General features: G+C 39.8%; 3 protein-coding genes across 8 annotated transcripts in view; 2 read left to right on the top strand and 1 right to left on the bottom strand.

Annotated features, from left to right (window-relative positions):
- KIF2A (kinesin family member 2A) overlaps nucleotides 1–4,386 on the top strand; it is a 58,489-nt gene extending 54,103 nt beyond the window's left edge. For all 4 annotated transcript variants that reach the window (XM_030969507.1, XM_030969506.1, XM_030969509.1 and 1 more), the window contains 2 exons: nucleotides 731–866; nucleotides 2,665–4,386. In XM_030969507.1, coding sequence (XP_030825367.1) covers nucleotides 731–866; nucleotides 2,665–2,750 — 222 coding nt within the window. In that variant the 3' untranslated portion in view covers nucleotides 2,751–4,386. The remainder of the gene's footprint in view (nucleotides 1–730; nucleotides 867–2,664) is intronic.
- An 873-nt stretch (nucleotides 4,387–5,259) lies between these two features.
- Nucleotides 5,260–12,155, bottom strand: DIMT1 (DIMT1 rRNA methyltransferase and ribosome maturation factor). Its single transcript, XM_030969256.1, has 12 exons — nucleotides 12,029–12,155; nucleotides 11,824–11,897; nucleotides 11,381–11,467; nucleotides 10,952–11,013; nucleotides 10,747–10,840; nucleotides 10,594–10,643; nucleotides 9,675–9,798; nucleotides 9,466–9,558; nucleotides 8,670–8,734; nucleotides 8,349–8,412; nucleotides 7,761–7,867; nucleotides 5,260–7,038 (listed from the first exon to the last, which is right to left on the bottom strand). The coding sequence occupies exons 1-12, from the start codon at nucleotides 12,081–12,083 to the stop codon at nucleotides 6,996–6,998; spliced, it is 918 nt and encodes a 305-aa protein (XP_030825116.1). The 5' UTR covers nucleotides 12,084–12,155; the 3' UTR covers nucleotides 5,260–6,995.
- A 167-nt stretch (nucleotides 12,156–12,322) lies between these two features.
- Nucleotides 12,323–23,317, top strand: part of IPO11 (importin 11) — an 80,582-nt gene continuing 69,587 nt past the window's right edge. The window contains exons 1-4 of one of the 3 annotated variants that reach the window (XM_030968149.1): nucleotides 12,323–12,338; nucleotides 13,634–13,701; nucleotides 19,800–19,884; nucleotides 20,170–20,313. In XM_030968149.1, the coding sequence (XP_030824009.1) occupies nucleotides 20,176–20,313 (138 nt within the window). In that variant the 5' untranslated portion in view covers nucleotides 12,323–12,338; nucleotides 13,634–13,701; nucleotides 19,800–19,884; nucleotides 20,170–20,175. Of the gene's footprint in view, nucleotides 12,339–13,060; nucleotides 13,161–13,182; nucleotides 13,355–13,633; nucleotides 13,702–19,799; nucleotides 19,885–20,169; nucleotides 20,314–23,317 lie in introns of those variants that run through there. The other 2 variants (XM_030968147.1, XM_030968148.1) reach the window with 2 other exon arrangements.

Here is a 23,317-nt window from a genome sequence, read left to right as displayed (position 1 = left end):
ACTTCATCTTAATATGTCAAACCAAGCTTTCTAGTATGTCTAGAACTGTCAGCTGCTTTCTTTTTTTTAAACCAAAGCATTTCCAATGGGCTCAGTTCTTCTGATCACAATTTTGCATGGTTCTGTACCATTTAAACTCCTGGCTGCACTTTTCTTTGCTGCAAGCTTTTTCCCCCCCCCTCTTATTTTTTGTAATGCTCAGAGTGCAAAGATAAGCTTCTTTAACCAATCTTTATTGTATTCCTGTATATGGATTTAGATCATATAATAGTGAGTTTAAAGTAGGTTTCCTTTTACACAGCTTCTCTCAAAAGAGGGCAGAATTATCTTGGCTCCTTGAATGTAATAATGACTCTGTGACTATATAGTGGTAAGCAGCCCAAACTTAGAGCCTGACTTCAAAGTTTAACTCTTGTCTAAGGGGAGACAAACATGACAAAGTTCTGTTCCCTAAATTTCTCATCTTTACAACCATCTAATGTTCTGAATTTGAAGAGAACTGGATAGCTGGGGTTTGCCTGTGATGATGTGACCACTGAAATTAAAAAATAACGTAGAAAAAATGCAGTTTTGCTGCATTAGGAATAAGGTTTCCTTTTTGGATTGAAATCTGGTTTATTGAGGTGACTAGGCAGTACAATGTCTGCTCATTGTGCGAAAAAGTCTTAATCAGCTCTTTGTCTTGACATGTTGCTGATATATTTTGTTGTATTTTTAAACTTTTATCTAGGAATCCATTAGATGGTTGGAAGTTGAAAAACTACTTCTTGAGATGACAGAAGAAGTAGACTATGATGTGGATTCTTATGCTACCCAACTTGAAGCAATTCTAGAGCAAAAAATTGATATTCTGACTGAACTTAGAGGTAAGTTGCTTTTAATCATTTCTCTGTACATTATTAGCATATGCTATGGAGACTTGCAGTAAAAACAAGGAGGAAAAAAAAGTGGTTATATTCTAGGGTCTTTTTTCCCTGCTTATGGTGACCTTCAGTGGAAGGAGCATTTATTCTGCAGTCTAAGAACAAGTTCACATCTATGATCAGTTCATCCTAATGTAAAGAAGGAGTCTATGCTTTACCTCCAGGAAGTACAAACTCAGTCTTGCAACTTTTCTTTTTTTCAAAAACACTAAAGGAAGATAAGAAAATCCAAACCAACTGTATGAAAAAGAATAGAAGGCCATGCGATGAAGAAAAAGCTGTAGGAATTCCCAGTCTCTGCTGTTGTGTAGTGTAGCAGGAAGCCTGCTGTCATTTTTAAAACGGCTTAAGAGTGCTGTCAAGCCTCTGAGTATTTTAGTTGTTAGTTTAGTTTTTTTTTTCAACAGCCTTTGTTTAAATTTTGTCAGCCTGTGTTTGTTGAAAAACAAACTGCAGCTAATTCTTAGTGCCCAAAATTAACTCTTCCACTTGTCTTCTAAAGTGAGCTTGTCAGTTGGTTATATCCTGGAGATTAATTTTCCTTTTAATTTTTTGTTAACAGTTTAGACTCCAGGCGATATACTGCTATACTGGCAAAAGGGTGGGTTGGGGGGCTGATAGAACAGTTTTCTTGATCTGTGGTAAAAAACTGTAAGTTAAAATCTCACTTTTTACACAGTCTGAGTATCTGCTTGGAATACAAGCAGATCAGATGTGGTCTGCTTGCCTCCTGTGCATGCTAGTTACACTTTTGCTAGGAGTTAGAGTTCCCTTTTGTTTTTTATGGATGATGGCTTTTGAGACACCAGCAGTGAAAAAATGCAGTTTAGATGACTACCTGTTCTTCAAAAACTTAGCTGATACTGTTTTTGAAAAGCCTACTGGAGGTAAAATGCTAAGAGATCTTTCATCTTTACAACCAGCTTAATATAACTGTAGTTCTGTAGTTTTACAAGAGAAAACATGTATAAAGTCAAAAATGCTGTCTTGGTATCGTCTATGTTGTGCTCATGGCATGTAATGGTCACTGAATTGTTCAGCCTTTACTTCTGTCACTGTGCAACTGACATATTACTGCCATCATTTTGGTTTCCTTCTTCCCATTCTTGGGCATATTACTGGGGAATAGAAGGGATAGGAATAGAAAAACAAGGATGCTACACTTCCTTCCTTAAATTTCTCCCACTTTTACTGAATTACAATGAAACTAGTGAACAGTGCATTTAACTATTTACAGTGAGTAAGTTCCAAAACTTATTCACAAATGTTTTTCACATTCATAAGAAAACAGAAGAGACTAGAATTTACTACTCTGGGTTTTTCAATGTACTAGAAATGGCAGACTGCACTCTAAATATGATTTTGTATGTCCCTACAAGTGGTTTGGAAGGTGCTGGAAGGAATAGGATAGAGGTAGTATGTATCTCCCTAGACTCTCTAAGATAGAAGGAGAATGGATGAACAGTTCACATGCTGGGAATACAATTGCGCTGTTTACAAACCTATCCTGCCTAGATACAGGGGTAGTGTCCAAGAAGACATTGAGTTGCTAAGCAACTTGTTTGTATGGTTTTGAATGTAGGCTTAGCTCAATCCCCTGGTAGTTTGTAGTGTCAGCTATTTTTGTGGAGGAATGTTCTTTGTTGTTTGTTAGAGCTGGGCTGTGGAGGATCAGGGCTTAGTTTCAAGATCTGTTGAGCGCAGGCACATCAGTTCTCATCCTTCTGTTTTTTCCTTAAAGACAAAGTGAAATCTTTCCGGGCAGCTCTACAAGAAGAGGAACAGGCCAGTAAGCAGATCAACCCGAAAAGACCACGCGCCCTTTGAAAAGGGCCTCTGCTGCTAAAGGAATCTGTACTGCTGTAGCACACATTTGTTACAAAACCTAGTGACCGAGAGAACTCAACTACTTGAAAACGTAAAAATGTTAGCAATGTTTGTGGAAATCTCCTGTTTCTTATTCACCTGAATGACATTTTCAGTTTTATGTGAAATGCTCCTGATGTCTACAAAATGCTTCTAGACCAGACAGCACAACCTGCAGGTTCAGATCTGTGAAGCACTTTGTTTAACTATTTCATTTATTCAAATAGTGAAATATTTGGAAATACTTGCCATATTTTTAATAAAGTAAAACTGTGGCCATTAAAAAGTCACAGCACTTCCTTTTGACCATGTTCAATTTTATGACAAAGACCAGCTGTGCAGTTTAAAATTGTGGCGTGCATGCACACCTCACTAGTGGTTTAACGTAACTTCTCTTCCACAAACAGCTGTGCTTAACTTTTCCCATTCTGTGCCTTGATGAAGGCTACTTAACCCTAAATATCCTCTTTCTGAAGCACAGCCTTAAAAATACATTCCTTATTTGTCAATATAAATTACTTTAGTGTGTGTGTGTTTCAAGAAGACTTATTTTTTGGTGGATAGTTTCATTTCACAGGATGTGCCATATCATTTTAAGAGGAACTGCAGGCTGTTAAGAGTAGATGAACAGCTGGACGTTCCATTTTTCGTGTGAAAATCTGGAATCTTGATTTATTTGAATACCATTAAGAATGGTTATATAATTTTAACATTTCATCTGTAACAATTTAAAAAAACCAAAAAAACCAACAAATCAACAAAAACCCACAAAAATATAATTTAGTTGATGTATATTAAAGGGTAATGTTTTAAGTACTGAGGAGAGTTGTATCTTAGGATAATGCAGATAATATGATATGTGGTATGGTGTGATAATGCTATGTATGGATAAGTTAACTATCAAACTTTGGGGATAAATACGTCCATACTGGCCTTTCACATACTGTTTTAAAAACTTGGATTTTGATGCATGACAAAGTTACATGTACATTAACCGTAGTTTGCAGGTAGCTTGAGTAGTTCTGTTGCTTTAAGACGTAGTTAATACCTATTTTTCCCTTTGTACAGTGCCAGCAGCTGAAAAGTGGGGTGAAATTGCATCATTTGAGGATTTTGCACAATACCTCTACCTAGCGCTAATAGAAATCCCACAAATACCTGAATTCTCACAAATGGCGCCATGTGTATCAGCACTTTTTAGGTGGTGGCACTCAAGTTATTTTTGCAAGTCAGTATGCAAAAAAGATTGACCTTTCATGTAAGAACTGTAGATCTCTCTAGGAGTTCTCCCTCCTTCCAGGAGTTTGTATCAGCAGACTTTCCCTTGGGGATGTTTAAAAACTACTTTTGGAATACAAGCCTGTTTGTTTGTGCCAGGCCTGGAGGGGGGGAATAAAGGGAAGGCAATGAAAAGAGAGTTAAATGAGCCAGAACTTCTTGTAGTGTTTAATGTTTGTATCTCCCATAGAAAGGTAGGCTATGGGAAGCTCTTGTCGCATCATGGTTAAAAATAAAAAATCCTCTTGTGTGTAAACATGAAAACTGAAACAATGTAGATTTTACATAATGTGTTTAATAAATTAAGCTATTAAATGAATTACATCTGAGAATTTCTCTTATGCTTTGGGAAGGGTTTCAATTTGTAAGTAGATCAGTTACATTTTTGAAAAGGCCTCTGATTTCAAAATAAAGCCAACTCTTCTATATAAGTTCTGGACCGAGCAATTTTAGTTTCACCAGCCTCAGGACCAACACCCAACACCTCAGTGTCTCTTTCTGCTTTGCCATCAGGAAAAGAATCTCTATTCACAACAAAAGACTCTGTATCTGAGCATTCAACAAACCCAGGGAGATTAGGACAATTTACCAAAAAAGGATTCTTAGAATTGCAAAGCAACCTGTCCTCTTGAACCAGTCGAGGACGTATCCCTTAAAGGAAGGGAAGCAGAGGCAAGTTCACCCCCAGCCCCCCGAACAGACAAATCAGATCCTAAACTCATTTCAACTGTTTCTGCTTGTGCACCTTCAGAATCCATAATTTTCTTATCACAAAACCTCTGCAAACTCCCTTTTCCCCCGCTAGCACAGTTTACACACTCCCCTGAACACATTTCAGCATTAATCACATTCCCGTAACGCAACGAAAACTCCGAGCACCTTTCCCAACATGGCAAAAGTTCATTTTTCCACGGAGGAACTTGTGGGAGCCGGACAGAAGAAACAGGGACGCAGGGAAACCCGAAAGGGTTACAAGTCACCAAATACTCATCCTAGCCAATTACACAGAGAGAAAGCATATTGACAGTGATTCTATCCAATCAACATAAACACATGTAGCTGGGGTTAAAACAATACTTGCTTGTTCATTTATAAGAAGACAAAGCATAAAACCCTATTCATAATTTCAACCTTGCTATAGAAGCTTTTTGCAACTTAGAAAGTTATTCCGAATCGCTAATACATAGCTCTATTGTTCTATTCCTCACGTCTTCGCTACAGCTTAACAAGATGCATCAGCAATATCCATAACTCTGCTGCACTGAGGCCTGTCTGTTTTCACACAAACCTGAAACCCTCTAACTTTATGGATTCCTACATAGAAGGCAATAGGTTCTGTTAGCAGGTGATAGTGCAGGCTATCATATAGTATCAGAGGTTTTCTCTCAAGCTGCTCTAGACAATTCTTACTTTCTAAGAACTTCTGAAGACTGAGGCATCCCACAGGAGTAACAGTAGCTTCCATGTATCTGTCCATGCAAGCCTAGAACCACAGCCAGCCGGCTTACTGTGGGTGCCACAAGGACAGAAAGGACAGTCAGCTTTCAGCATCTTTTTACAAAGGTCTGTAAATTACATGTGTCCTGTCAAGTAGCACATGCTAGCTGAAACTGTCTACTGCCAGTCTTTGTGCCAGAGCCTAAGTTAGATCTACACCTGATAATGAAGCATATTTAGAATAAAGAAAAATTGATAGGGCTGGTTGTGGCAATTGAATTTCTGCAGCCCATTGCCACAACAGACTGAAATTACTTGAACAGGATTCAAACAAGCTTATATTCTATTCTTCTGCAGTAAAACAAAAGCACTAAGGAGTGTGACACATATCTTCTGCACTTGTTCCTTCTGTATCAGTCCAACCATATTCTTTGTGGCTATCTACCTAACTCATCATTTGGTTCACTTCACTGTGAAGTGAAGCAGCACTAGAATTACTGAATTATTAAATTGTGAAATAAATGTGCAATTCGGTTTAAGTCAATGCTTCAGCATGATTTCTATACATGCTTCTGAATCAATTACTTTTAAAAACCAATGGGATGTCAATGGGGCTGCTAGCTGGAGTCAGGACATCTTTTCCAACCTTAATGATTTAATGATGTCTATAAATAGAAGTTTTTCTTAGAGGAGGTTTTGCTAATTTGTATGCATTGCTCTAAATCTCACTGAAAGCTATGATCTGTGCTAAAACTTTTTCCCACATTAACAGTGAAGGAGTTACCGTAAAAAATAGTTACTTGAATTTAGTTAACAAAAAATCCACCCTGCTGTCTGTTTTTATGAGCCCTGGCCCACTGGTAGTTTTTTTTTCCAATTCCTACAGTGGAGGAGAGGATAAAGGCAATAATGTAAATGATATCAAGCCCACAAGGTAAATTCTTTTGTTTTCTGAGAAACACTCACTGGGATTCTGTAAGAGAAGCAGATTTTTAACAGGCTTGGTAGTTACCAGAAGGATGAAAGAGACAGCCATCTCAAATCAAAAGGAACTGTTTAAATACCCTTTAAAACAAACATACAAATGATTGATACCAAAATAGGAATTGCTACAACTTTTTTTTTTTGTCCAGACCCATTGTGGGTTGTACTGTTGAGTATTGTACATGAATATACTGAGGTGAAGTCCATCACTGGAGAACACAGATTTCAATTTTTATCAATCCATGTTTTGGATCTATATAGGAAAACACAGTCATGAGGCAGTCCAGCACCTCGCTTCAGTTCTGAAAGAATTTGCTGCTTTTATAAGACGGAGCAGCAGCTCCTTGCCTATTGTCTGTGATAAAATCATAGCTAACATTTTGAGTCCAAGCATACCCACTGTATTCTGTTCATTGCTTTGATGAGGAGCTTGTCCCATTGCACTCACTCTGGCTTGGGTAAAACTTCGGTGAAAAAATACAGCATCTTTCATTCTTCTAGGAGTATCTATGAAAAATGGATGCCTTCTGAGTTGAAGCCATGTAGCAATCTGAAAGATTGAAATATGTGTATTACAATTCTAGCAATTTAAACTTCAGCTTGAGGCATTTTTAAGATGTGCAAAGAAAATAGCATGAAAGCAGCCACCAATGATCAACTGCAAAAAAAGAATTCTAACAAATCTGAAACTAGAAGTTAGTAGCAAATTTGCCATTTTAGAGATGTAGGTTTATTCTCAAGGAAGTTACTTATGTTGGATCCTACCAGGTTCACTATGTTTCTTCAGAGAGCATTACGTGCCTTAGCTCTCCAAATGAAAAACAGCTAGGAACTTTTGTCTTGAATTACATCAGGATTCATGATGCCAACCGAGGTAAGAGCAGAATACAGCAGTTAATCATATTTTAAATTATGCTATAGACTATGGCCTAATCCTCAAGGCAGAGAAAGGCCATGTACGGCTCTAGAGAAATTTTAATAACCAATTTACACTATGGCCATTTTTAAAGGAGACACAGAAGGGTACACAAACACCTGAAACAGGGATCCTTACCTAGTTGCTCTTAATATTATAAACAGCATTTGAAATATATAAGTAGGCCTTAAGTGTTTGCTCATGTTCAGGACTGGAAGCAAGGAGTGTCTGGTACTAAGAGGGAAACCCTACTATTCCTGTGCAACCCAATACTAATCTGTGCTACGCAGCTACAGATGAAGATAGAATTTCAAGAAGCTAAAAAGGAAGGCATAAAGAGACAAAAAAAAGAATACCGAATGAAATCATCTATATCCATTGAACGGGCTCTTTTTTCAGAGTAACCTGTATCTTTTAGGACTGTCTGTATTTTCTCTGCAATTTTGAAGTTTTCAGGAATTTCCTGTCAATGAAAAATGGGATAGAAATGATTTTCTACTCAAAACACAGGAAAAGGTTAATTTAAATAACCTAATTATTTCCTGTTCTTAGAACAGTTCTTGTTTCAAGTGAAAAAATGTAAGTTATACTTTTTCTATTATGGATTATTGTATTATTCTGTTGAATCTGAATTTTTGTATCTCAGTTCATTCATTATATATGAGTCACAACAGTACTGAAAAGCAGACAAATGTTTTATTAAATTAGTAAAAGACCTTTAGACATACATATATGGACAATATACTTGATTTTAAGCTTTTTTACTGTGATTTAATTACCCTTTTAGACTTTTCTCTCAGAAAAGAGGCAAGTTCCTTCAACCTTCAAACTCTTTTGGAAAAACTTTGATACATTAAGCTTTTCAATGTTAATTTTTTACTCTTATAAAAGTCAGTATGTAGGCCACAGAACACAGAAGTAGAAGAGATTAGTAAGGAACTTACTGTATTATGTAAGGAACAATGAACTCGGTAATTATGATCCAGCAACTGCTCTACAGCACTTGATCTGAAAGAAATACATGTTTAGCATGAAAACTGAACTGTGACCATTGTTCACTCAATTGGTTGTTAATGTCTTCTATAGAAAACTGTAACTATTACGCAGAACTGTTCTTTATAAAAAGCTGCCTAGTTTTCTTCTAAAAGAAAAAGCTTGTGACATCAGTATAAATCTTCCTCCATGGTTTATCACTGACTATGTAACACTGCTATGCAATTGCACAAAAGAAATGGTTAACAGGTTCTCTGATAGAAGTTACTTACTTAAATGCTGCAGACAGTGTCTTGTTTTTCCTAACAAAGGCTATCCTTACCAGACCGTCCCACTCCTGAAATTGAAAATTTCAGAATTTTAGAAAGTAACATACAGCTACTACAAACAAGAACAGTCACTACTGATTGAACAATATTGAACACAAAGGAATATCAATTTCAGAACAATACTGAACACAAAGGAATATCCTTCATGAAAAATGTCGTCCTAAACAACACAAAACCAGTTGTATCTTGGACAAAGCAATACAAATGGAGGAGAAAATATTTCACCCCCAAAACCCTTTGAATTGTACTTTTTCATGCCTAGGTGCTATTATGAGCAGAGAAGGCAGATACTTGAAAAAAAATCTGGCTAACCTTGGCCAAGGCTGAAATGGTCTTGAAGTGTTTTATAAATTAAGAACGCTCTTCTGTAACATTTGTCTTCTGACATTACATACTCATCTGAAGATAAATCTCATATATTCCATTGATCAAAACGTGCATAATTATCAGCCAGAAACATCTCTGGGAGACATAAACCATGATGAAAGGGACATTATTACTAGCAGTTCTCCAACTGACCTTGGTCTTATGAGAGATACTGTACACAAAGCTGCCCCCATGATGGTGGCATGTTCTGTTAATGTCATAACACAAGCCTGATAAACAGAAAAATAAGCATTTTGGAAACACCAATGAACAGCTGGTAGTTTGTACTAAAATCAGCACATGGAATTGAGTAGTAAGTGGGAAGAAATATGAAATTATCACTAACATGTTACACTGAGTATACACTGCTCACCTGGAAGTTGATAGGTGGTGGTGGGTTCTTTGGCTCTATTCTGACAACACTGGATTCGACTTTGGGAGGAGGCCTGAAGTTGTTCCTTCCAACCTGTTAGATAAGAGCAGCAAAGCAGCTGCGTGAATAAGCAACAAACTCCTCACATCCCTTGCAACACTCTTCTTCTGTGTTTGATAGCTGAGTTACCTAAAGGCAGAGTGACGTACCTTCATCAGATGGTCCACTCGAGCCAATAGCTGAGTGTTAATAGAGAGTCTGCAGTACAGTTTGCTTCCTGGTTTGGCAACCAAACGAAGTGCAAACTCCCTTTGAAACATAAGGATTGCACACCTGAGAGTAACAGAAATGAGAAAATCGATTCTCAGTATTCAATTTTTATGTCAGAAGCCATATGACACACTTGGAAAATACACAGTTGGCCTCAGCACTTAGAAGAGTAAACGTTCATAATAAACAACTCTGCCTTGATTAGTGTGTTGAAAAAAAAATCCAAAACCCATCTTGAACCTGGTGAAGCCATCCAAGTCTCCTTAAAGCTATTACATAATTTGATTATTTATACTGCTAAATGGATCAGGATCAAAGAGACAGTCTAGTGTCAGAGTTGCCTGACTGTAATAAATAATTTAGAGTAACTCTCTGCTGAGTCCTTCAAATCCAAGCTTTCCAAAATTGACTGATAACGTTACCAATGCTCCTTTGAGAGAAATCAAAAGTTGCTGGCATACTGATGTCTGACACACAGACAGAGCAGTTACATTTTTAGATCAGACAACAAGAAAGTGACTTGGCATTGATTCTACCCTTTCCAGCCTAAGTTAGATAGGAAAATGCTATGATGCCCTACTTATCCCTGGAATAGTTATAATACTAAGGAGATGTAACTCCTGTTTTTATCTGCTGGGCACTCACTGTTGCCAAGTTTAAATTTTCTCCTCATGCTCAATACATCAACATAAACTTAATTTCCAGGCACTGTCAGACTATGTATTACAGAAAAACTTTAGTGCAGCTCTGATCCATCAAACTTTTATCTTAGGAACTAAAAAAATAATGGATTTGAAAACATTTTTAAAACTATTTTTCTTCCTCCCAAGTAATACAGAGCTCTGTTCTTCCACATACCTGAAAAAAGGTCTATGAAGCAATAACTTGAAAACAAAAGGTGAAGAAATCTGAGAAAAAAAGAATTAATAATATTAGTATAATTTCTGGGAAATCAGCATTTAAAAATAAAATTTTTAATGTATGTTGTATGCTATGTTGTTCGTCCCATACCTGGTAAGGCAGGTTAGCCACACATGCATCAAAGAATGGTAAATCTGTTTTCAAGACATCTCCAACCTTGATTTCAAGTTTGTTTGCTAGACACCTGGGGGAAAAGATACATTGTGGTTATCCTCAGAAAAGCACTGTTGCCAAAATTTGTACCAAAGTAGCTCTGCTACTTTAAGTGCTCCCTGTTTCCATAATTGATACCTACGTGCCCTGGACTCTCTTCTGAAGCTCGCCAACAAGTCTAGGGTCAATTTCACATGCAATAACCTGAAAAAAAAAAGTATATATTTGCAACTCCATGCATCTCCTAACTGGAATTTAATCATAAAAACCCCAACCCTGTATCTGTTGCTGTGGGTTAAAAGAATCCTTTCAAAGTCCCCATTCGGCTATGCACCTTCCGCCCTCTCCAAATACAAGCAAACTTTACCACATAAATGGATAACAGCAATGGATAAAACCACACAAAATTTATGTGATCAGCTAAAAACCCATTGGGATTATTCATATGTTAAGAAAAACATCAATGGAATAATTCTACTTATGTTCATCATGCCTGTGAAGACCCTTCTGTTTGCTGTAGTCAAAGCTACAGCACAGTCAGAGCCTGGGAAGTGAGAGAATTTGCACTTACTTTTTTTACTTTCTCCAGCATCTTTACTGTCAGGTTTCCAGTTCCCGGGCCCACTTCCAGAATGACATCTGTGCGGCGCAGGGCAGCCTAAGGACAAACGGCATTTTGAGTGCTTCCACAGCACCAATTTCGGGCAATCATTTGACTTTAGAGTGAAAGTAAGCGCTTTTCGCACAGTAAAAAGTTGGAACTGGGTATTCCAGGGAGCGCGAGAGTCGTTTAGAAAGGAAGGAGCGGGAAACGGGGAAAACAGGAATGTCCTGGCGCTGGTTCATGCCGCATCGCTGGCCACGCGTGGATAACCAGCGAGCACCCACGTTAAGAGACAGACGAAGGCCAAGGCCACCAGGCACTCCGACGGGTGCACGGCGGCACTAGAGCCGCGGCACGCTGCCTCGGCCCGTCCTGCCAGCCCCGGCTCCTGGGCCCGCCGCCGCCCCCACCTTGTCGATGATGCTGTTCACCACGAGGGGGTTCTTCAGGATGTGCTGCCCGGCCCCGGTGTTGAACAGGATGCCTGGGGAAGAGACCGCTGTGTTACCGTGGGCAGCCGCGATCCGCCGGCTCCCCGCCAGCCCCGGCTCGGGTGCGAGCGCCGGCCCGGCCTCGGCTCCCGGGATCTCGCCCGCCCGCCCGCTCCACACTCACCGCCGGCGCGGCCCTCCCGGCGCTCCGGCCGCTTCCCGGCCCTCCCCTTGGGCATGGCGGCAGCTCCGCTGGGCGCCCTCCGGCCCCGCTCCACACGTGCCGCGCGGCACCGCAGCCGGCGAGCGGCCCCGCGTGCGGCCGGCGGGCGGGGCAGCGCCCCCTGGCGGGCTGGCGGACCGCGAGCGCGCTCGATCCTCCCGGGAAGGGCGGGTCCGTCCCGCCCTTCGGGAGATGGGAGCAGCCGTGAGGCCTAAGTGACAGTCGACAACAGGGGCGACGGAAGTCATCGGGTCCACAGAAGCTTTCCGAGGTTTATTACTAAATGAAACACGGCCTAAAAATGATTGTGTTTAGTAGCCCGACCTAGTCCGTAAGCAGACGGCGGTGGGTTTTTTGATAAAGCGGCAGGGTGGAAAGGAAAAGAGAAAATGGGAGATGAATGAAAGAGTGGGGAGAGAGAGAGGAAGAAAGGGTTAGAGGAATTAAAAAATAGAAAAAAGGAAAGAAGGGAGGAAGGAAAGGAAGGAAAGGAAGGAAGGATTTGCGCATCAATTTCTGCCTATAAGATAACGCGGCCCGTTAACCCCCGACTCTGCACAAAGCGCCCGTCCGCTCGTGGCCCAGGGTCACAGTGCCGGTGCAGTCATTCCCAGCCGGTGCCACGCCAATGAAGTACACTCGTTTTTTTAATCCTTTCTGTATTCTTTGCTTTACTTTCTCATAGATACATTTTTTTAGCGTTATGTTCTGACATGAACACCACGCACGTCCGCCGTGACGCCCCGCCCCAGGAACGTATTGGGGAAGCGCAGCAGAACTCCCCAGGCTCATCCAGCGGCAGGAACGCGCGCCCCGCGCGCCAAACCGCCCTGCGCGCGCGCAGCCGCCGCCTGACGTCGGCGGGCAGCGCGCTCCGGGAGCCCCGCCCCCGCCGCCCCCGCCCCCCCCCCCGCCCTCTCCGCCCCAGCCCCCGCCCCCTCCGCCCAAGGCCGCGCCCCCTCCGCCTCAGGCCCCGCCCCCGCCCCACTTTGCCGGCGGAGCGGCGCGGGCGGCGCTCTGGCGTCGCGGGGACGTGACGTCAGGGCCGCGCGCCGGGGAGGCGGTGGTGCCGGCGCGGCGCTCGCTGGTCCCGGTTCGTGCGAGGCCGGGAGGGGACGGGAGAGGGGGAACGGCGCCGGCGGCTGCCAGCGGGGCAGCGCTCGGGGCGCGGAGCCCCGGGGCTGCGTCGCTGCGGGCGGCGCTGCTCCTACGCACTCGCTTCGGCTGCTGCTCCGCCGGCTGTGCCCCCGTTAGCCGGCGCGGCTTCGGCGTGGAGTGCCCGCCACGGTACCGGCTCCAGGGCACCGCCCCCGGGATTAGGGCAGCCAGGCCTCCCTTACCTATTATTGCTGGCCGCGGCAAAGGGCCTGCTCGGAGCAGGAAGTTAGTAACTGTTACCTAATTTCAGGGAACAGTTTCCCGCTTTCTCCTTGAAACAGTTTTTAGTCAGGCTGGAATTAATGGAAGGCATGGGAGGAAGATGAGGCGTTAACCTGAGAGAACTTGTTTTTTGCGGGAATGGGCGCGTACTTGCCTTTATTCCAGGTGGTTGTTTTCTTCCTGCAGGCTGAAGAACAGCAATTTTTCTGCCGAGCGGTTTTCCTTTAATCAGAGGCAGGCTCAGTGCAGCAGTGGTGAGTTATTTCTCCAATTTGTTACCGTGGAAGACAGTACTGTGTGTAAAATACAAGAACAAGACCCTAAATGCAATAGTGTTGCTGCTTCCCACTTACAGTTCCATGTGCCTTGCTTCCCATGTCTCATACATGAAGTCATATCTGTAACATATTTGATATGGCTTTTAAATCAGCTCACACAGCACATCAGTAAAGTGCTGCTGAATTCAAATTTATATATATATAAGATATACCTGAGTTTTTGCAAAAAGCATGTTCCTTATGGAGTTTGATTTCTTCAAACTTCGTGGCGACACCAAATTTGTCACTGCTCTCTGTTTTTCTTCTCTCATTCTTCACTGTACTGTTCTCATCAGGGACATTTATTATCGTGTGTATAAATGATGGGTTTGTCACCCGTGCTTTACATATAACCTTTTGAAACTGTGTCATCAAAAGTGGGATTTAACTGTAGTTAAAATGTAAGGGTTTAAACCCGTTTCAGAACATGAAGACTGAATGAAACAGGCATTTCCATCTCAGCTGTTTGGCACTAGTTTAAGTGATATGTCAGGTCTCTGAAAATCCATTAAATTAGGTAAATTAGGAAGAAGTTAAAGGAATGAGATTGAACTTGTAGTATTGGTTATCATAGAAAGTTACTATTAAATGTTAAAAGTATTCTTACATTATATCTGTGTCCATTTGTCTTTTCCTGTGTCATCAGTGCTAAACACTGTGACAGAGTAATTTTTTGAGTTAATCCTTGGAATTGTCTCACTCATTTCTTTACTCCCTGTTCTTTCTGGTGGGAATTTTTGGTCACTTTGGTGGTTACTGTTTAATATCAAAGTTCATTCTTCTCCTCAGTATTTTTAATATAATCTGATTGACTTTCCTTAACATTGTTGTTAGCCTTGCTTGTTGCTGTCCTTTATTACTGTGGTCCTTGCTGTTCTTAGTTCTTGTATCCTTTGTGTCTTCTGCATGCTTTTTTCAGACCTAGGTTTTAGTTTCAATGTTAAATTTTTGTAAAAATGAAATTTTGGAAATTCTACTCCTGTGTTTCTGTCACTAGCATTATGGGAAAAAACACCTCTAACTCTTTGCTGCTCAGACATTTTGTCTTCTTTACTGTGGCTTAAATTGGGCAAACTTTAGATAGCTTGGTTCAATTACATAAAGAAAAATTAATATGTAAGTTCTGAAAAATTTTAGTAATGCTTAACATTAGTCAGTGTTGGTTTTGGTGATTGCTGTAGTTATTAGTGAGTTTAAGCAGTACCTTCAATAACCAGGATAGTTTTAGTTCTTTTGGGTGCACTCCTCAGTAGGACTATGAGCATGGTTGATGCAGATACTGCAGTGCTAGAAAAGAGATTTGTGGAGGAGTTCGTGGAAGGCTGGAGAAAAATCAGTGTAACTACCAACTTTTGCTGAAGGTGACAGTATCCTTGCTAATGTATCTTACCTCTACGACTGAATGCCAGTATTTGTGTTACTTATTTCAGACGTTCTTGTGGCTTTTCAGCATGGAAACTTTGTTTTTCTTGTTTTCCTTGAAACAAATGTGCTGTAAATGACAGTCCCAATTTTCTACTTCTGAGCTGCAGGGTGTAGCTTTATAGTTGTTTCTTAATTGTATAATCTGCTGATAAGAAGCAGCAATTCCTCTTTGTAAGGACTCTTCAGGAAATTAGTTTTAGGTGTCTGCAAAGTCTTCCTTAAGTTCCGCTGTCTTAAACAACATGAAACTTTACCTCCTCACAGATAATTTGCTTTAGACCACAGACTATCCTAGTAGCTCTGGCATCTCTCCAGTTTGCTCCTTGAATTGAAGAGAGGGAGAACTGTGAGGACCAAGCTGGAAATGGGGTCCTAGGAGCCATCTCAGAAACTGGGTAAAAAAGGATCACAACATCCCCAGAGCCACTGGTGCTCTTGAAGTAGCCCAGAACGTATTTGCACTATGATCAGAGATATTTTGTGCAATGTGTTTATGGCTTTGTCTTCTTCTGATTTCATAAAATCTTAACTGAATTTATACTTGCACCTTCTTACTGCTGGAAAGAATTAATTGAATTCTTAACAAAAGAGAACAAAAATACACAGAATTAATTATCTGGATATGAGTGAGTTGTTACACTGCATTCTCTCAGAAAAAGTGAAGTAGGGAGGTGTTTAGTGATGAAATCCTTTGTTTTGTACCCCTTCAGATGTTTAGTAGTCACCAATTTCTTTTCATAGCTCATGTGATTTTAAATTAGGATGCTTTTTAATGTGAAGGGGAAGGCACCTAGATACCTTTTTGTTAGTATCAGAAACATTGACTGTTAAGGAAAAACATTAAACTGGCATGGCTAGTATAAAACTAGAACATTTAAGACATCGAATACTTTCTAGTGAAAGGGAATTCTTTTCCTTCCTCCAAAATGTTTGTGTGCAATTTGGTTGTTACAGCAATGGGTGTGGACCACAAAAGCAGGGGAAGGCAGTGAACATTCCTGATACTGCTCAGTGTTTATTGTGAAGACACAGACTGATATTAGTAAATAAAAAAGGGAAATGACACCCCTACTCAGTAATCAGACCTGGAAATTCTAGCTGTTGTGACACAGATGCAGACTTTGCCTTCCTTCTAAAAATGTGTTGCTTTTAAGGTTGACAGATTGCCAAAATTTCTATAGGTGCCTCATGTCTCTGAAAGTACTCAAAAGACAATAGCTATTTAATACTCACCTACTGAGTTCCATCTCTAGGGCAGTCTTGTAGATATAGCTCAGTAGTGAGTAAAGCTGTAGAAGTCTCATGAACTATGGAGAAAGTCCTTGTCCCTGTGATTGAACCAATCTGTGGGGTAACCTATGTCCCTTTTGCCTTTCCCATGCAACAGGTGAAGTCGGTTATGTAAGAGGTGAGGATTGTCTCTATCTCATACAATTAGAATACCTAATCTATCCCATACTGTGAATACCCAATATTCACAGCCTTTGCAGTTCTGTGGGGTTAAGAGCATCTGTATATCCTCTGTGTAGATTAGGGTCTGAAGAGTCCTGATTCATCAATTAAAAAAAAAAAAATTAGGACAGTGTGAGGGTATCACAAGAATCTAAGATTGGAGAGATTTGGGTTTAAACTCCCAAGGTGCAGCTGTGTCTGTCTGCAGGAATAACTTTCACAAGTGCATCTGTACATGGCAGTAATTAAAACTGTGTTTTGAGCAGATCCCACTAAGATAGGAGCTGGTGCCCTCCCTGAGTCAATTGTCTTTACAAGGGGGCATGCAGAGACTAAGCTCCCCATAGAAATTCTGTCAGTGAGAAGGGAAGGTAAGGACTTTGTCAGAGTTGAAATTACATGCTAGGACCTGAACCTGAATGGCTTGACATGTTTGAAGTCACATATTCCTCCTTGCTCCTGTAATGTCCTCTGGAGTTTGTGGAACAGTGTGCTTAGATGGCTTGACTTTGTGGCTTGTTTGGGTTTTTTTGTTGTGTGTGCCCCCGGGATTCCACCCCTGCCTTTTGCCTTTTGGTGGGCAGTTATGGCTCAGTCACAGTTGGTAAGCTTGTTCTAAGTTTACATCACATTTTGTCAAGAGTGTGACATAAAAGCTGCTTGCTGTTCTGTCTGCTTTTTTTATGCCTGTCAGCTATGTGGTGTGAAAATTATTGGAAAACTTGATCCATCCTTCCATCTTTGGGTATTTGAGGGGTTCAGGGAGAAGCAGAGGGTTATACTATTTATTTTGGTCACTGTAGCTCTTTGTTTTAGCTTAACTAATTTGTAGCTAGTTTAAACTGCAGATTGGAGTTTTGTACAGTAAGGATTGATTCAAAATATTTTGTTGAGATTTTTAAATTTCTTTTTATTTTCTTTCTGTTTTTCTTTTAATTAGAAATTAATGCAAGTAAAACTGGTGACTTACTAGAAGAAAACAGAAGCTGTTCAGAGGAATTTTTAAAAAGCAGTAGCAATAGACAGCTTTTTTGCATGTCTGCCATTTGTATTTGCCACACATTTATTGGATGTTTTTCCAGTTAAGTTTTTGCTATCCAAATCATACAGAATATACCACTTCATTAAATATTTTACAGTCTTTATAAATATTATTTGTAGTTGACCCATCTTCAGGGAGATTATTATTTTCTAATTCAGTTTTGCTATTTGGCTTGTGAAGGCCTCATCCAATGTTCTTTACATAGGATCAAAAAGCAGCTGTACAAATTCATTGGAGACTAAATCATGAGGGCTGTTAGAGTCCCTGTCTCTTAATAGAAAATCCTTGAACCAGAGTTTTCTGGATGACGAGCCAGCATTATGTGGAAATGTCCTGAGCTGGGTATTTGCTGTGGTTTTGACAGAGAAAGAGCATTGGGTTAAATAAGTTTTTGTTCTGACCCACTAAGCTTAGTTTGATTTTTCTTGAGGTTTTTTGTGGGCAGTACCTCAAACAGTAGCTGCTCCAGTTTTTACATTGAAGTACAAACCTTTTCAAGAGTGAGAAACATTATTAAAAAAGAAGCAAATATTTCACTTTGATTTTTGTTGTCGTCTTTTGTTGTTATTTTTAGAACTGTCAGCTAATTGTTTTGAAATAAGAAACTGGAAAAAAGTCACCTGTTTTTTGTGCTTGCATTTTACTAACTTAAGTATGTCTTCTAATGAGAAGTGTTCTAGATGGAGTATATAAATTTCCAGTGGAAGCCAAAGCCTTCAGGTTTTTCTTCTCTCTTAGGCATGTTATTCTAGAGGCGCTACCACTGTTGCTGGTGGGTTCAGCCTTGGCCAGTGGCAGGTGTGTCTTGGGGCCATCTGGCACTGCCTCTGTCAGACATGTGGGAAGTTTCTTGCACCTTGTCACAGAAGACAACCCCGTAGTACCCCCCCTTCTGCTACCTTGTGTACAACTGGTTAAAGCAGAAAGATCGGAAGGTTCTTCACATGGAAAGTATAAAACAGAGATGGAGTCACCTGTTTAATTATTGCTGTGAGGAGAGATGTGATTTTGTGTTTCATGGCTTTAAATGTAGACTTTTTTTAACCTTAGGACCTTCAGATTTTAGTCAGCTTTTTTAGAGGATGTTTGGAGATTTGGAGACGAAGAACTTTTTTTTTAGGGGTGTAATACTTCTTTTTTTCAATTGTGCAATGCTATTACTGGTATAAAAGGCCTCCAGTATTGTGGCCAGTTTTGTTGTTAAGGTGATTTTTCTAAAAAAAAAAATCAAAATTTTTAAACCTGTGTCAGAATAAATTTCACATCTTCCACTTTCTTACTATTACTGTAACAATTTTAATCTTGATCTTTTTCCTGAAGGTAGAAAAATAAACCTTTTTTTTCCCATTAAACAAAAGCAAATCACAGATGTGATTTCTAATCAAGATATTGGAAAAGACCTCCAAGACTGAGTCCAGCCTTTGATGAATCGCTGCTGTGTCAGCTACACCACTGCACTAAGTGCCACATCCAGTCTTTTCCTGACCACTTCCAGGAATGACAGCTCCACAGCTTCTCTGGGCAGCCCATTCTGATGTTTAGCAGTCCTTTCCATGAAGAAATTCCTCCTGATGCCCCGCCTGAACCTCCTTCTCTCTTCTCTTTGGAGAGAAACTGTTCTTTGTTGTTTATTTAGAAAACCTAAGTATATGAATATTCACTGTGTCTGTGTTATTAAAAGTTAACATAGGCTTTAAACTGTCTTTTTTTATAAGCAGAAAACAGACTTCATAGTTTCTTTCATATATGTGCCTTTTTCTTGTAACATTGTTTCTGTGGTCATTATAGGTGTAATTTCTGTCATCTGGAGTGCAGTGTTTTGTTTTGCCTTCATAGAGTACAAAAGCATGTATATAAACTGGAAATTTGGCAATATGCATTCGTAGTTCAGCTGGTTAGCATTTGTATGCTAAATAAGAAGGAAACCAAATACATTGAGGAAAATTCTGTATCATGTAAGGCTAATTGTGAGACTTAATGCTTTCTTTTTCAATTAATATGAATTGTTTGGATGGATTTGAATTATAGAATGTGACTATATGAATGTGTCATTTTTTTTCTTGAAGAAAAAGTAAAATGCAAAAATGTTAATAATCTGCATCATTGTGTTTTTCAGACAAGCCCATGGTTTGCTCTGCTTACAGCTGAGTAATTATCTCTAGTTGCAGTTTTGCTTTTAGCTGCTGTGCTTCACAAGAGAGGTAACTGTTTTACAATCGAAATATTTCCTGCAGTTCCTCAGATCTAGCAAATGTGCTTGTAATGATCGATTTAATGCTTGCTCCTTCTGCTGAGAGATTTCTGAAAGCAAATAGTTCTATTCCTGTACCTCAACTACCTGTGAGTGGGTGTCATTCTCTCTTTACACTGTGTAGTGTAATGAAAAATGAGTGTGGGATGTTTGGATAATAAGAATGGAAAATACCTGTCTATATTTGCTATCTTTTTCTCATTAAGTGTTTTTTCTCCTTTTAAAATGTTTTCAGATTTTCATGGATCTCAACAGTGCTAGCACTGTTGTTTTGCAAGTCTTGACGCAAGCTACTAGCCAAGATACTGCAGTGTTGAAGCCAGCTGAGGAGCAACTGAAGCAGTGGGAGACACAGCCAGGTTTTTATTCAGTCTTGTTGGTAAGATACAGTGGAAAAGTGCTACTAAGCAAACTGAATAATTTTGAGTACTGGTCTCTAGAACATGGTTGAGCCATGACCTCTGCCTGAGGGAAGCCCTGAGTTGTCATGGTCCAGACAGTAGAATCCTTATGCTGAAGGATATGGTAGGTGGAATATGACAATGCTAGGCATTGTCATCACTGTATCCTAAAGTAAACTCTTTTCCCAGGTATTCAGAAGGTGGAAATCCAGCCTCTAGCAGTATGAGTGGGCAGTAGTGCTAAATCTTTTGCCTGTTGTGAATTGTGGACGGTAAAAGGCCAAGAGGGCCCTTCTCAAAGGAATTGCCTTTACTGCCTCAAGAGGCAGGGGACATTTTATATATCAAGGCAATAAGGACCTTTTCTTTTTTGGGGAGATGATGCTTTATGAGCATTTTAATAGAAGTTCCCTCATGCTTTCTATTGAATTGTGTGATACCTCTCCAGAATTACTTTCCTTTTTGTTAGTGGAGGGAGACTCCCAGGGTGATTAACTGACCTGGCTATGGTAGTAAGGTCCTGGAATGGGGAAGGTGAATAATTCTAGAAGTACTATGACCATTGGTGAAATAGACGCATCAATATGGTAAAAATTATGACAACAGAGTCAAAAAGGAAATGAAGCTGTTTCAGCAAAGACACCTGAAAATTAACACTCTTGTTATTCTCCAATATCTCTGGATATGTTTATAATAGTCTTAAAAACAGAGGTAAAATGTTTTTTCTACAAACATCTGTCCTCAGTGCATAGATTAAATGGCTCAGATTTGTTGGGTGATGTGTTCTGTTCTCTATAAACCCTCTCATTTGTTTGGAAAGTTGAAGGCAAGCCTGAGGATTTAGGGAAAGGAGTAGAAGAAGATACTTTGAGCTGTCAAATTTCCTTTTATGCACTGCCTTTGCAAAAGTGTAGCTGTGATGGTAAATGATCTTGATAGAAAACAGCAGAAATGATGATGTTTTTTTCCTGTGGATGTTTGCTTTGAGACCTTACACCTCAGGGTGTAGACAAATTGAGCACTCACAGGTAACGGGAACAGATATGAGTTAATTTTAAATGTAAGGACTAGAAATTCAGGTGTTTAGATGCTTATTAAAGATGTATATGCTGGTACATAATATTCAAATGCTGATAATTTTTTTAATATGATTAGGTGGATTTGTTGGGGCCACATCAGCCTTTCTTTAAGAGTGAAATATCAATATTGTCTTCCAAACTAAACAAGTGAAGTGTCTGCTTCTTTGTTTAACTTGATCACGACAGGTGTGCTGTCTGGGAGAGAAAATAGTTGGCACCTTCTTGGTGGAGCAGAAGAGGGTTCAGGGAAACGAATTAATGTAAATGGAGAGTGGGTAAGACAGCTGATATCTGTGGGTTGTGGCAAGTAATATAATTGCTTACTGTGAGATACACTTGCTTCTGGCACAGAGTAGATAAAATCATAAAGAAGATCATGAGACATGCATCCTTGATCCTACCGTTTTTAGTACCTAGTGGAGTTACTATCATTACTTTTCTGTGTTTCTCTTTTGAAGGTATTACATATCTCTCTTTTGATTCAGAATTGGATGGTTTTGAAAAGAACCTCTGTGCAGGTTATATCAGTTTGTATATTGGCTTCATTCCTGTTCTGTCTATGACAGCATTACTGTGTTATATTAAGTACTTTGTGTTTTAGGAAGTTCATATGAAGATAAAGAGTGTAATGAGAAGTTCTACTTGTTTTTGTGTAGATTCTTTGGTCTTTTTTTTTTCATTTTTTATCTAGGTCTGGTCTAGTTTCAAGGTGTTTATCTGTGGAAGCTTTGCTTCTGCTAAATATTTTAGCAAGGAGAGGAATATTCAGTATGAGTAGTTTGGGTTTTCCATGTTTCATTTATTTTGAAATGTTATTTTTACATTATGGAAGTGGTGTTTGAAGTTAGCTGTTAGTATTTTAATATACTTAAATTGCATTTGAGAAAGGTCAAGTCTTTTAGAGATTCAGTCTGTCTTCCTAAATGAGCCTTGGGAAAGGAGAGCATATTACATACGGATCATTTTCATGTTGTGTGGTATTTTTGGTGGGTTACCACCTTTCTGAGATTTTTCTACAATTGCTAGTTTTGAAGTTGATATCATTGTTGGCATGTAAATCTGTTTACTTTCTAGTGATTGGTGTGTGTTTGGTTTTTTTGGGTTGGCCGTTACCTCTAGAAAGATGTTACTATTAATAAAAGTAGATTTTGAGAGAAAGGTTTTGAATTAATAGTGAGAATGAGGTCCCAGGTTTCTGCTGTGCTGAGTTATTTGAAAGGTTTGTTTATGCCTGTGTTTGCAGGCATGGTGCCCAAAAGTAGCAGATACTTTTGACCAGAATTCCTGCATTTTTCAGCTCCCTTCTTACTGGACTTCTAAAAGCAAGGAATACAAGTGGTGCACTTTCTGCAGTGTACTGTGTAGTAAGAACACATGCTTCACACATGCTTGCTCTCTGAAGGTGGGAGTAATAATGTCTCACCCCTTGAGAAGGATCCATCTGATGCAGTAGAAAACAGGAGGAGAGCTGCTGTTCAGAGTAGTACCCGTACTGAGATTCAATAGCCTACCTCTATTTTAGTTTCTCTTGATTGGTTAATTTTACACCATTACCATAAAAAATAACTCCTGTGTTTGTCTGTATGTAGACAGATATATAAAAGCATGTATATATGTATAGATAGATATATAAGTGTGTATCTACAGATATATAGCTTCTTATTGGTAGAAACTAATTTCCTGATTTCCTAAGCATAGTTGAATTTGAGAATTGCAGACCTACGAGGTCACTATTTTACAAACAGTATGGGTAGGCAGGATGGTTCTTGGCATATGAATAAACGACATAATGAATAAATAATCTGAAGACTGGATTCTGACTGGAATAAGGAATTACCCTGTATTCTGCAGGGGCACAAACTTCAGAGAGCTGTGTCATTAAAGAATGTAAAAATTGTCTGAT

This window comes from Camarhynchus parvulus, chromosome Z, assembly GCF_901933205.1.
Source record: "Camarhynchus parvulus chromosome Z, STF_HiC, whole genome shotgun sequence".
In the NCBI taxonomy this organism is placed as follows: domain Eukaryota; kingdom Metazoa; phylum Chordata; class Aves; order Passeriformes; family Thraupidae; genus Camarhynchus; species Camarhynchus parvulus.
This window is presented reverse-complemented; position numbering and strand designations above follow the sequence as displayed.